Below are 16,030 nucleotides of genomic sequence, written 5' to 3'. Positions count from 1 at the left end.
TGAAGTAAATCTGTAAGGGCTTTCCCAGACCATAAAGGAAATCATAGCTGGGAAATGATGTTGCCAGTTTAAGACTCAGATATAATTCTCATAGGTTGAAGATACTGCCAACAAAAGCAGGTAAGTTGGAAGCCTTCTTTGAACTGAGCTCATTTAAACTATACTTATATAGAATCAATTCATTTTTGCTAGGAGGTATAGCAGCCCAATCCGGTACAACTCAGAGCCAGAGACACACAGGCAATGAAGGCATCATTCCCCCACCGTACAGTGATATTTCGTTGTTGCACCCCAAGAAGAGCAAATTTAAAACAAATTTATGTTTTCACAGTTCCCCTTAATATACATTATCTGACAGTCCAGTTTGGAGGTAACATATCATAGAAAAGATAATTTAAAAATTTAAGAACCGGTTACTTAACTCCCCCCACAGTCTTAGAACCAAACTAATATGGGGGGGGAATCAGTTGCTCAGATGGAGTAGAACACAAGACCACGGGTTAATCAATACCCTCTCATCTCACAGAGAAAGTAGTCTGGATCCACCTGCCTGGATTAAGTATATCGCTACAAAAAAGAAAAAAATAATGACACATAGTGTTGATACTTAATTACAGTTGGCAGTATCAAAAATATCTATTGTAGGTACTTTTTTTTATCATTTGCTTTATAATTTATTGTTTTTTAAATTAAAGTACCATTGTACAGGTGTACATAGTGATTCAACAAGTCTATATGTTACACTGTACTCACCTCAAGTGTAGCTACAAACATCTCTACCAGGCAACACATTTAACACTGTATGTTAATTATACTTGAACTTCAAAAATTAATTAAAATTAAAAAGGAAGTTTTGGGGGCGCCTGGGTGGCTCAGTGGGTTAAAGTCTCTGCCTTCAACTCGGGTCATGATCTCAGAGTCCTGGGATCGAGCCCCACATCGGGCTCTCTGCTCAGCGGGGAGCTTGCTTCCCCCTCTCTCTCTGCCTGCCTTTCTGCCTACTTGTGATCTCTCTCTCTCTCTCTGTCAAATAAATAAAATCTTTAAAAAAAAAAAAAAAGGAAGTTTTGTAAAATTCCATAATGACCTAAAAACTGAAAGGTTATTTGTCTTTGAGAATAAAGGAAGAAGTGCCAAGGGCCAACATGGATTGACTCAGGAAAAATTGTATTAAATTCACCTTATTTTGCTTTGTGAGATGATTATTTAATGGATAATTCTAGGTTAGTGCCATAGGCAAAATTTACTGTGATTTCAAAAAGTCATTTGATAAACACATTCATGATCTCTCTCTTACAGTAGGTGGAAAGATGTGAACTGAATGAGTTTGGTCAGGTTATAACTGTTCCAAGAATGTTAGGTAGTTCAACAGTGTCAACCTGGAAGACAGTGTGCCTTGCCTTGGGGAGACATCTGACTTTGTCCTAAACTCTGCAGTGTTCAACACTTTTGTCAATGGCATTAATAGAGAAGGTAGAAAATTTTAGCTGATTAAAAACTCAGTATGAATCATAGTCACATCTGATTCTTATAGAGACAAAAAACCTAATATAATCACTTTAACAAAAATATATCATATAGATCAAGGTGTTGGTCCACTGAGTAGTTCCCATCTGAAAGTAAATAAATCCTGGAAATAAACATATTTAAGGGGAGCATTAATAAGTTGAAATGTTTCTAGAAAAAGATTTGATAACACTCTCTCTTATTGTCAGTAGAAATTATCTGGTAGTGTTATTTTCTGTGGACAGCATTTTTCTACTTTAGGACTTGTACAGGGTAAAAAAAATAATGTTCTCGGATTGCCTTCTGAGTTTGGCGCCATCTGAACAAGAGGCACAAGAGTCGGGAATCAATCACTCATAAAAACTGGCTTAGGGAACATGGCTTGGACTTTTCTAGGGGGTTTCCTAAAACTTCATCGTTGATTTAGATAGACTGCCTACCCAGACACTTGGGTGCACAGCTAGAGAACCACAGGCTTTCTGTACAGGCCCTTTCAGACTTTAGAGTGAGTGTGAATACACACATCTTCTGGAAGGCAGATCGACAAGAAAGGCCTCAGAAAGCCAGAGCTGAGCATGCTCCATCTAAACCTGCGGCTGACTAAGTCATTTCCTCCCCAAGAGGCGAGGAGGAGTGAGGAGACTAGATTGGATTCTTGCTCAAGTTTCTCTCCTAAACTTGTTGCAATTTTTCAGACAATTCTTAAACATTATTCTTCTCTGGAAAGACACAGTTTCCCCAAAGAAGTCATTAAGAAGTTGCCTGGCTATGGATGACCCTCCTATTAACGAATGTCCCTGCTGTGAGGGAGCTTATAGCTCAGTGGGAGTGAGACTTCCCAAAAGGTGACCAGGATGATAAAAGTCCTAGAGTCAAGGCAGATGAAGACCTGGAGGTTTTAGTTCAATGAAAGAGACTGAGAGGTCATGGCACCAATTCTCCAAATAGTCAAAAGGCTGTTAAAAGAGGAGAGCAGTCAGACATCTGTGTTGCTCGGGGAGGCCAACTCAGATATGTTGTTGGATACCGAGGGAAGGCATAGCTTTGCTAAATACAGGAAGAAATTATTTTTTTTTTTTTAAGATTTTATTTATTTATTTGACAGATGGAGATCACAAGTAGGCAGAGAGGCAGTCAGAGACAGAGAGGGGGAAGCAGGCTCCCCACTGAGCAGAGAGCCTGATGTGGAACTCGATCCCAGGACCCTGAGACCATGACCTGAGCCAAAGGCAGAGGCTTAACCCACTGAGCCACCCAGGTGCCCCCAGGAAGAGATTCTAAACACAAGTAAAGCATAAAATTCTTCTCAAAGAAAGCACCCTTTTGGGAAAAGTGTTCAAACAGAGGTTACCAGAATGTCATGGAGGAGATTTCCTAGACTGAATAGGAGTTGGATCAAAGTCCCTTTGAAAAAGAAAATAAAGGCAGAGCCAAGCCGAAGAAGGAGGGGCATTTCCTATTGCCTATGTGCTTATTTAGTAATTTTTTTTTAATTACAAGAGCTTTTAAAAAACTTCTGGCTTATTTTTAGACCTAGGCTTTTAACTTCTACTAAATGGCTGAAGGAAACCACTTTCACTGAAGCTGCACTTGTGCTTTCTCTGAGGACCATTTGTATCTCTGGGAAAATAGAAGGAACATTGTTTTGTTTTTGCTTCTGATCTTCAACCTGAAACATATTTATTTCTCAAAAATTATGTATAAAATATATGTCAGCGGCAGGACTATGAGCTAAAATGAAGAACTCAAAGTCAAGGCGAGACTTAACTTTCTTAGGTGCACATAGTAGCAATAGGACAAAACATGGTAATTGTTAAGTAAGTAAAAATGCACCCAAATACTGAGGAAAGGAAAAAAAAAGTAGATAAAAAACAACAGGTTGAGATAGATGAGATCCCTTTCAGCTTCAGTGCTCTTTCGAATCTATGCCAGAAAGGATATTTGAGTATCTTCTGAAACCAGAGACACGGATTAGCAGGAAGAAATACTAGATCAGCGTAAGCAGGAGGTGAAGGACTGCCTTTCACAGGCTCCTAGCATGACCTGCGCTCCACGTGGCACAGAAGGATGAGTGGCAGGCCTTCCCCTTTTATATCTGGTGTTCTTTTGTGGAAGACCATAAGGTGTGTTTGTTCCATTGATATCTACCTCCCCCACTAGGCTCTTACCTCCCTGAAAGCACAGACTTGGTTTACTTTTACTCATTTCATCTCACCAATGTCTGGCATGGTACTTAGTAGGAAACAAGTGCTTACTAGGTACTTTTCAATGGAGAATAAAAATAAGGGGCTTTAAGAAAATAAAACCAGTCATTAAAAATGGCTTTCTCCATATGAGGTATATGGAGTTATTAAATTCCTAAAGACAGAAAGTAGGAGGGACTGGTGAGAGGAGAGAATGGAGAACTTAGTGTTTAATGGGTATAGAGTTTAAGTCTGGAAAGATGGAAAAGTTCTGGAGGGGGATGATGGATGGTTGCATCAATGTGAGTGTACTTAACACCTTTGAACTATACGCTTAAAATGCTAAGTCTCATATTGTGCATAATTCACCACAGTAATAATAATGAGTGACTTTCCTAAGAAAGAAAGAGGGGTTATTCTTAGGAGGGTCTGAGGGATCACCTAACAAGGGAGCCTCTGAGATTTAGGAACTATGTGTCCCCATGGAGTGTAGACCCATAACACAAAGCAGAATTTGCTGGTGGGAGGAGATTCCTCAGATCATGATTTGGAAGACATTGATCCAATTCAACCCCCTCATTATAGGTGAAAACTAGGGCTTTCTTGTCTCTGTTTCATAAGGCCGATCACATTTCATTCAGAGACTGGAGGTCAGTCACGGCATGGGACTGGGCCCAGGTTCCACAGACTGATGGTTTCAAATTCTGTACCACTTGTGCCAGGGCCCCAAGCTTTAACTCACTTGTAGGTTTTCTCAGATTGTCTGCCTGGATCGAAGTTGAGGCCTGGAAAAAGAAAACTCAGTGACTAACCCGAAGCTTTGGCTTTTCTGTTTTGAAGGCGCAGGGAGCAGGTGTTCTGGCCATCAGTGGAACAGGAGAGGGTCAGTCTCCCCAGCACCTGAAGCAGCCGCCCTCTGACAGAGAGGGTGCTGTCCAAGGCCAGCTCCTGCCTGCAGACACGCTTTCAGGAAAAGAATATGAATGTGTCTCACCTGATGACATCTCCTTGCCTCCACTCCCGGGAAGCCCCGATCCCCCCCTTGGCCCAGCTGACATGGACGTGGAGGAGCGTGCCAGCCCTTCCCTCAGCATTCACACAAGCAGCTACAAGATGCAGACTGGGGCCGGCAGGCCAGGGGAGGCCCAGGCCTCGGGCATTCCACCCCCTGCTGCTTTTGCTGACACTTACAATGATGAGAGAAAAACTTTCTCAAGTCATTTTGAGAGGCCTTACCCCCAGTTCAAAGCTGAGCTCCCATTAACCTCCGGAGGATTTCTGGAAAAAAGTACTGCCTTCTGCACAATCAGGGCTAAACATCCAGAGAGCATGCCGAGTGACGTGCATGAGAGAGCTTCACAGCAGCACCCTCAGGCTCAGGGACGTTTGCTAGAAACCCGGGAGAAAGTGCATGTCGGTAATAACATCACTAAACCCCAAGACAGGCTGCATGTTTCCCAGGATGCATTCCCAGACCTTGGGTTTCTCTCAGACCCCGGACGGGCCTATCAGAGGCAAATGGTCCCCCAAGACGAGATTAAATGCACATCAGCAAAGAACACTGTGGTCAGCCTCGCTGGCCAGGCACCTAATTTCTCCAGACTCCTGTCTAATGTAACTGTCACAGAAGGTTCGCCAGTGACTTTGGAAGTTGAAGTAACAGGATTTCCAGAGCCTACTCTGACATGGTGGGTAGCTTATAATGACAAGTCATAAACACATTAAATGATGGAGCAAATCATTCTGTGTGCACTAACTTAAAGGTGTAGGGATAGCTGATTAGTATTCTGCAACCCTGTACCTCGCATGATTCAACCTCACACCAACCCCCAACTCTCCCTGTAGGCACAGCATGGCTAATCCCCAGAAGAAAGCAAAAGGAACCACATAAAATAATCACTTAACCAACTCCAAAGGCATTGCAACTTAGCCGTGCTCTTTTGTGGGGTTTGGTTTTTTGTTTTTTGGGGTTTTTTTGTTGTTGTTTGGGGTTTTTTTTTGGTATTAGTCTAACATTCCACGTTTCTGAAGATTGTGAGTTGAAATTCTTATTGCTTATTTCTACATAAGCATGGTATTTAACTTAACATCCTGTATTCGATAAAAAACGTAAGAATTTGGGTTTTCTCCTTTTCTTTCATTTACCTATTTCATCTTTTCCCTCTTACCAACAGAGTCACACATCACTTTTGTAATATTTGTTTGTTTCACTAAGATTTCTTTCTATAAATTTCTTCAGTGTGAGAGAAGGAATAAAAATATTTCTTTTACAGTTACTCCCAGTGACAGGTAATAAACCCATTTTTGAAAGGTGGTGTAATAACTGAGCTGTGAACAATAAGATTTCCCTCTGGAGACATTAATTTTTAGCGTATTTGTTTTAATAGAAAGTAAGCTGCAGAATACAAGTTTTGAATCACTGTTGTTTTAAAAGTAGTTCTCACTTTCTCACTATGTGGGTTACTTCTAAACATTTAGAAATTTTTCATGTGGTTAGATTTCTCTGAGGACAAAGTTACAAATACGTGAGACTGAATTCATATTCATAAACTAAGATAAGTAAAATAGCATTTATTTATCATAGTATTTCAGTAGACGTTACATCAACAGTTTCAACTACTACGTGTGCCCACTGATGATACTTGAAGTGTGAGTTGGTTACCAAAAGAATCTATGAGAAAACTTGGGTCTCTCAGATGATGAGAAGAGATTACACTTGTGCTACAAGGCAGCCATTCATGCTTTTGTCTTATGGTCTTGTTTTTACAACTGCATGGTTTTTTTATAGATCAGGAATTTCATATTTCTGAATTTAAAAACTATTTAATTCATTATTAAATATCAGTTCACCCCAAAGAAAAATGTTGTCTGCAGTGTTTCTTGGTTTTGTCCACACAACAAATAACTTAGTTAGTATTTACTGTTGAGGAATTATCACAGTGTTGTGAAAAAATATCTTGCTTTTGGATTTACAGTGATTTTGCTCAATTACCAACTAGCAAGCTCTTGGAAATAAACATTCTTAGGACACTCATAAAAATGCAAAATTATCACATAAGCAATGGGAACAGAAAATGATTCTGGTTTGTCACCACTCCTTAAGTGAAGGAACATGGATATAAATAAATGAGAATCTAGAATATACAAAATAAATTGTTTGCTTCCTAAAAAGGGCAGCTAAGTACTCACGTTCATAGGAAACTTTTAGAAACATATCATTAATGGTAATAATCCAATTACATAAATGTCTTTTATAATTATAAATCATTTTCTGCTAATGAAATTAATTCATAAAAATGAAATGAACTTATTTTGCCAGGAAATGTTGTATAAGTACCTTCCTCCAAAACAGCATATTTTTGTTCTCACATGGATCTTGTGGGGTGACTATGATGGGATGGATGAGTCTTCCTCCAATATAGACTCCCAGAACTCACAGGCTCTTATTCCATAGCAGCTGAAAGAATGACACAGGCCAAATAGAGGAGTCCCATTTCACACTCTAGGTAATTGTTGCCATAAGCAAATGGTGGCCCTCTTGTGACCAGATGGGCTTCGTTTTTCTTGTGGGGTGTTGTTGTTGTTGTTGTTGTTTGTTTGTTTGTTTTACAGAGAGAGAGAGAGAGTTGGGGCACAGGGAGGGACAGAGGGAGAGGGAGAAAGAGAATCTTGAGCAGGCTCCAGGCCCAGTGCAGAGCCCCACACGAAGCTCGATCTCACAACACTGGGGTCATGACCCGAGCCGAAATCAAGAGTCGGACACTCAACCGACTGACCCAGCCAGGCACCCTGTTCAGTGTTTTTTAAAAGAATAGTTAGATATCTGAATTTTCACATGCAATATTTCAACTGTTTAATGTTGTTCAAAAATTCAATTTTTTGAAAAATATGGTTTGATCCGGTCGAGCACTTCTCAGGCCACAAGTCTCCAATCTCTGCTTCAAGGATGAACAGCCCCATTGGAATCCATGGTAGCTGCAAAATTCCTGCTAATACTAGAAAGAGAATATTACAATGGTAATGGGCTTGTTTGCAATGGGTTTTAGAGCTTAGAAATGATGTGAATTTACAGCGATCCTGACTTTAAAAACTGACTCTCTGCTTCAGGTACAAGAAGGGCCAGAAATTGTCTGCTGATGGGCACTTACAGGTTTTACACAAGGAGACAAGACATTCGGTGTTCATTCCGAAGGTATGTGAGGCAGACGCAGGCCTCTATGTGGCTCGGGCCCAAAACTCTAGTGGCATTCTCTCTTCCAATGTCATCCTCCACGTGACAGGTAACCACCGGCCACCAATCACAAGAATAAACTGGGTAACACTGTGTGTCATCTATATTAGTGTGTCCCTCATGTACTGGGTCCTTGCACAGTAACTGCGGGGTTGGCACTCTTGGACGTCATTCTCACGAGCCCAAAGGTGGTTGTTTATTTTTCTGCATCTCCCACATCTTCCTATATCTCTCCTCCAAGTGTACCCCTGTTCTAGCCATATTGTTTGCTTGGCTAATACCAAGCTCTGTGAAATAAGCAAATTTTCTTTTAGTGTTTTAGTATATTTGAGGAGCTTGGTAAGTTCTTAGCAGCGGATAAACATACATTTTTGTATTCTAGAAAGAGATGTGTTCAATATAAAGCCCAGTAAAATTACACTAGATTTATTCCCTCCTCACTTAAGAGCATGTATGTCAAGGCTCACATCAACAGAGAGATATGAATTAAATTTCAAATCCAATTGTTTGAGAATTTATTTTTAATTATACTCATAAACATCTCTGTAGGATAACAGGAGAAATATTGATGAGAAGCTGTAATTTACCTTATCACATCAGCTGTCCTTTCATTGCATTTCATGTCTTAATCTCATTTATTGAAATACATTCTATGTAGTTTCAACCTAGCCTGCCTTCCTAAGTCTGAGGAGGCCACTGTAAATAATCATTCCTCAAGTTGATCTCACGGGTTTCACAATAGCAAATAGATGTGCTGTCAACTTTAGATGGAGGCTCAAACTTCCATCAACTGTACCTGTCATAGAGTAAAATGGGGCACGGGCTGCAGATGGACTAATGTAATCCCTGTCATGTGGCTGTCAGGGTTTGGACAGCCATGCATTCACAATGGCAACCTGTTCCTCCTGCATCTTCTCTTCATTCTGCTGCTGACCATTTTTTTGCAGCCTGTAGAAAAGACATCCCTTTGCCTCAGTTTCCCATTTGGAAAATGAGTTTATCATCTACCTCTCGGGCAATTGAGAATTTTCTTTGCATGTCTTGTAAAGATTTGGAAAATGGAAAGCATTCTATGAAGCCTGAAGTTAATTATATTATTTGATGTGACTTATCATCATTTTGCCTCCTGCCCACTATCTCATTCATATGTTGTTTCTTTGGAATATTTATGGAGTGGTATTAGTCTGTGATTTCCAACCTTTCCCATGTGGAAAGGTGATGTTTTATAAATTGGAACTTAAATTCCTTTCTAGTTTCCTAAGATTATATCTTTTTCAAAGACTTGAAATTAACTTATGAGGGTGCATTTAGTATGATCTAGGGGAAAAGTATGTAATAAGACTACATAAGGTGAATTCTGTCCTTTTCTTCTGATTATCACTATAATATTAAAGAATTTTCCTGTGCATTTCTGAAATATATTATTTAGAATAGAGGACCTCTTTTTGATTCCTTTTAAAAATAAACATGAATGAGAGAAGTATTTGGGTTTTTTTTTTTTAAAGAGTTTATTTATGGGGCGCCTGGGTGGCTCAGTGGGTTAAAGCCTCTGCCTTCAGCTCAGGTCATCATCCCAGGGTCCTGGGATCGAGCTCCGCATCGTCTCTCTGCTCAGCAGAGAGCCTGCTTCCTCCTCTCTCTCTGCCTGCCTCTCTGCCTACTTGTGATCTCTGTCCGTCAAACAAATAAATAAAATATTTAAAATAAAATAAAATAAAATAAAGAGTTTATTTATTTATTTGACAGACAGAGAGATCACAAGTAGGCAGAGAAGCAGTCAGAGAGAAAGAGGGGGAAACAGGCTCCCCACTGAGAGAGAGCCCGATGTGGGGCTTGATCCCAGGACCCTGAGACCATGACCTGAACTGAAGGCAGAGGTTTAACCCACTGAGCCACCCAGGAGCCCCTGTTTTTAAATTTTAAACATAGTCTTGTCATGGTAGAGCAAAATCTTCAGTTGAAAGAATAATTTATAATAGATTTTTGATAAAGAGAAGGAACCAATTATGTTACTGCAAGACTTTCTTTCTATAATAATAAAAATATTTAAATGTAATATATTCATGTTAATATTAAAAAGCTACTGAATGTTATTTGAAGATACGAAATCTGTGGTTGAGTAAAGTTGACATTTTTTTCCTGTGCATCAATTTAATTAAACAATTAAATCTCTTAATTTTCTTCCAAATTTTGACAAAAATGAGCTAAAAGCTTATATATATACAATGTCCTAGGGAACTCATAGTCTCTTAAGTCTCCTATCCATTTTGTCCATTTTCACATATTTTATGTAACTCTTTTTTTTATGTAACTTTTTAAAAAAGATTTTATTTATTTATTTGACAGACAGAGATCACAGGTATGCAGAGAGGCAGGCAGAGAGAGAAAGGGGGAAGCAGGCTCCCTACTGAGCAGAGAGCCCAATTCGGGGTATGATCCCAGGACTCTGAGATCATGACCTGAGCCAAAGGCAGAGGCCTAACCCACTGAGTCACCCAGGTGCCCCCACATATTTTACGTATCTTGCTTAACTGCTTTTCCCATGTTGAAGCGAAATAGTAAACTCTAGTCATGTCCAAAGAGGGCAGGCAAGATCAAATGACAAGTTCCTGTCCCACTCTCTGTCTCTTTCTTGTTAATTTAGTAAGATCTGCTTTCCCATTTTGCCATCTTAGTTGAATTTGTGGCTAGAGGTTGTTAGGGCATAGGATTTGCTTGTTTGCTTTACCTATTGCATGCCAGTTAAAGGCTAATGGGGAGCGTTAGTGAGCAGCAGTGTGGGATATATGTATATCCATCCACCCACGGTGTGTGACTGAATAAGGTATAAATCCCTGATGTATTTGATGCACATACCAAATATAATATGTATTTAACATATATCAAATATAAGCATATACACACATATATGCATACACACATAGAGCTCAAATATTGGGGAAAAGCATTATGCTGAAATTCAAGATATAGTTCAGCTAGTTACCTATATATCAGTCTATCTGTCCAACTATTCATTCATTTATCCATTCATCCATCCATCCATCTGGTCATCTATCCATCCATCCATTTACATACCTACCTACCTATGTATTCTTTTGTGCTATCAATTGACTATCTAGTAATTCCCACAGCAGTGAAGAATAATAAGCTATTCAGTTATTCTTCTGGTTATATTTTAATTTCAAAGACTTAAGTGTGATTTTCCTTTTGGTAAGATTTCTGTCTTGATCAAAGAATTCTCCTTATGAAATTATGTACTAAAATTACTGATTAAAATTGAAAAACTAGGAATTCAAATGTTTCCTTTTTAATATATATATGTGTGTGTGTGTGTGTGTGTGTGTGTGTGTGTGTGTGTGTGTATCCATCCATATCCATTTTCTTCTAGAGAAAATTCCAGACAGTAAGTAATATCAAAATACTTCTCAACAAGAAAATGTAAATGACAAGGAAGAGTAAAAGGAACATGTGCGGCACCTGGGTGGCTCAGTAGGTTAAGCCTCTGCCTTCGGCTCAGGTCATGGTCTCAGGGTCCTGGGATCGAGCCCTGCATTGAGCTCTCTGCTCAGTGGGGAGCCTGCTTCCCCCCTCTCTCTGACTACTTGTGATCTCTCTCTGTCAAATAAATAAATAAATAAAACCTTAAAAAAAAAAAAAAAGAAACATGTACTTGACACCTTAAAGGAACTCAACACAAAATGTGTTTTGAGCTTCCTCAAAGGCAAAATCATTGTTTTCCAGTTCTGATTTTCTAATAAAGAGTGTATAAACATAAACATTTTGTGATAACATTTTTTTCACACTTAACTCCCAGAGATATTTACTGCTGGAATCCTTACATTCAAATCTCTGTGTATTCTAAATTATATAAAATCTTTGGAAAAAGAAGTAGCAAACAATTAGTTATTTTTTTCAATAATGTTAACCCTCATTTATAATCAAGATGCAGGCTTAAAATAGATTACTGTAAGAACCTTCTGACTGCTTCACTCAAGTTTAAATGTCTTCAAGTGTTACACAAGGCCCTTTAGTACCTGCCCTCTCCTTCCTAATCTCTGTTCCATTTCTCTGATCCCCCCACAAAGTCACAATTTTCATCGGGTTTTTAACCTATCATGCTCTTTCTTCTCTCTAGTCCTTTCTTCCCAGATCTCCCTTATTATATCCTACCCTCTCTTTTTGTGGCTTAACTCCTACATATCCTTCTTGGTCCATTTGAGACACAACCTTCCCCAGGAAGCCTTCTGAGCCATCAAGTCCAGTATAGATGTTCCTGCTGTGTGCACTGTCAGCTCCTGAGCTACCCTTGTCATGTCCCTTGATACACAGCATTGAAATTGCATGTTTGAGCATCAGTCTTCTCAGGCTAGAGTGTGAGATATTTATCAGCAGGATCTGTGACAGCCCTGTTCATCATTATACTCCCAGCACCCAAGCCATAGTCATACTCAATAAATATTTCTTGAATTGTTGTTGGAGGTAAACCAAGATAAACCTAGTTTTTTTCTTCTTTTTCTGGAGAGAGTTAGTGGGGGAATATAAAAAGAGAGAGATGTATTTTTTACCTGATTATTCTTTCTCATTATGGACATTAGCCAGTCAGAATCAGGTTCTAATCATGAAGTATGTGGGCACACTGCAATGACTATGTCCAAAATGCCAAAACCAGAATGTATGTACTTCTTTAGAACATTATACAAATTATCAGTATTTTATTGTGGTAATCAATAATCTTGGTAATCTGGTTGTATCTTATTTGAAACCAACATTTCATTTATATATGTAAATATTTAAAAAGTCAAATTCAAGTATTTCTCAAATGAACAAAGGAAAATGTATTGCATCTTGTTCCACTTGTTTTGTTTTTATTTATGACTATTCCCTACTAGAAATTGCCATCTGAAGCTTTTGACTTTCCTGTTGTATGTACATTATTTTAAGTGTGACCATGAGATAAGTTATTTGAATCAAAATAAAATATATCCTCCTAGTATTCTCTGACATCGTGCATGTCAGTGCAAATGCCAAAGCATGACAGACTGTTTTCCATGAGCAGAATCTTGAGCTGTATCAAAGAGCCAAAAGATTTGCATTCACTAAATGAAACGGTGTCCTGCTTAAAGCAAAACAATTCATTTTCTCTGCTTTCATTACATGAGATGAGATTTGAATGTTTTCAGCTGTGTATGAATTCAGCCTTAAAATGGAAAGCACAAAGCTGCTAATTTGGCCTTTACCCATGAATCCCCACATCACTGTTGCTTGTGTTGGTGAGAGTTTATATAACACCATCAACCAGCCAAACATCAGTGGTGAAGCCTGGATGCATGACGTTCCTCCAGATGAACCATCTTTGACTCTGGAGTTTGAGTGTTTGGCCAGATAGCTCTTTCTTCTGTTCAATGGCAATTTGATCTGTATGAGCCAGGACCTGGCAAATCCAATTCTTTGGATTCTCCTTTTTGTATCATATTTTCCTTATTTTCCCTATTTTCCTTAAAGGACAATACAGTAGTTCCTTAAAAGAAATACAAAGAGTTGTATAGAAAAGAATGTTTATGTGTATGTATTTCCAATTAGCACAGTAAAGACTGGCTGAAATTGAAACATATTTTAACCATAGGAGTAGCTGGAAAATATTTATCCAACCTGATTTTTCTTTAAAGCAGAGCAATAATAGTTACATACTTTGACGTTTTCAATCTGTATTCAGATGGCTCCCTGTTATGACTTTTTCCATTTAGGACCCACTTAAATATCAATACTAGTGAAATAACATGTCCAGAGCTAGCTAATGAAATAAACTTTTCCCTTTGACATTCAACAACTGTCCTTTTCCAAGAACTTCATTGATCCAAACAACTACAAAATGGGATTTTTTTTATCTCATGTTAGCATTAAAAATCATATAATGAAATCTTGTGAGATAAAAATTCAAAGGATAAAATATAGAGAAACATAATTCATTCATAGTGAATAGTCTCTAACCCATATTATTCTCATGATGCCAGAGAGCCTTTCTTTGTAATAAGTATTATGCAAACCCACACACAAACAAGTTGTTGGCAAACAGGGCCACTGGAAATGCAAATAAAGTAGGAAACCAGTTACCTGGCAGGATTAGAAAAGCTAAAATGCCCATCTGCTCCGAAATGTCTTCCCCATGTTGACTCTTGGAGGCCTGCCTTTGATTAAAGTTAATGCAGCTCCAGAAGATGCCTCTTAAAATGAATATTTACCATTTCTATTACTCTTAAAGGAACAATAGAATTTCTCATCATACCCTGGTCTCAGTTATCAGATTAAATAAGAATGTTTCCTCCACTAAAATAGATAAATTCTTGTGAGGAAATGGAATATGCAGGAACCTGAAAGAGTTGCATGCTATGTTTCACTAAGTGTTGGGAAATATAGGACAGGAAGGGAAAAATAGCCAAACATCAGGGTGAGGAAACCGAGTGTCTGCTGTGGGTTTCATCCTCCCTTTCACTGTGAATTTCCTCTAGATCCAGGAAATGCATGTGGGGACCCCCTGAGAGGGAGTTAGAGGCCACAATAAAATGTGTCTGCATGACATTTTTCATTACCAAGTAGAGGACTGTACTGGATTGAATAGCATCAGGGTGGCCTTAACCCAAGTGCCTAGTGTTCTTATAAGAAAACCAGAACAGACATGGTGACAAAGGAGACGCACAGGAAAAGGCCATGTGATAAAAGAAGCAGTGATCTATGGCCATGTCATCTTCTGCAAGCTATGGAGCACCAGAGACTGCGACCCCAAGGAACAAGAAGAGGTAATAAACTATTCTTCCTTAGAGGCTTCAGAGAGAGCATGGTTCTACCAATGGCTTGATTTTGGACTTTTAGCCCTCATAACTGAGAAAGAAAAAAAAAATTCTGTTATTTAAAGCCACCTAGTTTATGATTCTTTGTCATAGCAGCCAATACAAGGACCGTGTTCTAGAAAAGTTAATTCAAGGCTTTCTCTGGTGAAAAATCTCCCAGAGACATTCATTGATAAACACCAAACAGCTTTTCAAACGAGCATTTCCAGGGTATGCTGGAGGGCCTCAGTTCTCTTCTTGATTTGGGGGATCTTGGCACATTCCAATCAATGAGCAGTTATATTCATCTTCTGTGTGAACAGTGCCCCCTATGTGCTAGGAATGCTAGGAATTCTAAAGGAAGCAAGACTCCTAATGAATTGACTACTTGGTTGATGATAATGCACATACAAGAACAAGAAAAAGAAAAAACAAGGTGGTATGTAATAAAAATGAGAAAAAGTAAGACAAAGGGAAACTGTGGTTAGATATGTGAACCTAAGTACAAAGGTGTGGTATGACAGTGTAAAGAAAAAGAGAGAAATTCAATACATGGGACCACTAACACCTAAATATTAGGATATGTATGACCTAAAAGAACACTATCAAGCAATTAGATCCAATTGACATTTGTAAAGTATTTTATTCAGCAACAGCAGAATATAGGTTCTTCTTAGGCTCACATGAAGCATTCACCAAGATAGATCACATTCTTGACCATAAAATAGACCTTACTTAAATTGAAAAGAATAGTAATCATACGAAGTATGTTCTTACATCACAACAGGATTAAACTAAACATCAGAGAGATGGCTGGAAAATCTCCAAATATTTGGAAATTAAACAACACACTTCAAAACAGCACATGGGCCAAAAATAAATCTCAAGAGAAATTTTTAAATATCTTAGAAAACATAGAAATATATCAGTTCTGATCCTGGGATGTTAAAAGCCTAATAAGGGAATGCTATAAGAAACTCTAAGCCCACAAATTTGATTAACTGAGATGAGATCGATCAATTCTTTGAAAGATATAAACTACAATAACTCACAGAAGTAGAAAGAGACAACCAATATCTCTTTAAGATATTGAAGCAATAATAAATAAGCTGTCAAAAAAGAAAGTACTATGCCCAGATAGTTTCACTGGTAAACCTACCAAATATTTAAGGAAGGAATAATAAAGTTCACCACAATCTTCTTCAAGAAATAGAAGTAGAGATGACACTTTAAACTCATTCTATGAGATCAGAATTACCCTAATACTAAAACCGTATAAAGATATT

The 16,030-nt window shown here is 38.5% G+C and overlaps 1 protein-coding gene across 1 annotated transcript in view; it reads left to right on the top strand.

Moving 5' to 3' along the window:
• Nucleotides 1-8,876, top strand: part of LOC111144596 (coiled-coil domain containing 141) — a 220,786-nt gene extending 211,910 nt beyond the window's left edge. The window contains exons 24-25 of the mRNA XM_022498977.1: nucleotides 4,530-5,377; nucleotides 7,797-8,876. Coding sequence (XP_022354685.1) covers nucleotides 4,530-5,377; nucleotides 7,797-8,064 — 1,116 coding nt within the window. The 3' untranslated portion in view covers nucleotides 8,065-8,876. The remainder of the gene's footprint in view (nucleotides 1-4,529; nucleotides 5,378-7,796) is intronic.
• Nucleotides 8,877-16,030: the final 7,154 nt, after the last annotated feature.

Source organism: Enhydra lutris, unplaced genomic scaffold, assembly GCF_002288905.1.
Source record: "Enhydra lutris kenyoni isolate GAN:26980312 unplaced genomic scaffold, ASM228890v2 scaffoldscaffold1, whole genome shotgun sequence".
In the NCBI taxonomy this organism is placed as follows: domain Eukaryota; kingdom Metazoa; phylum Chordata; class Mammalia; order Carnivora; family Mustelidae; genus Enhydra; species Enhydra lutris.
This window is presented reverse-complemented; position numbering and strand designations above follow the sequence as displayed.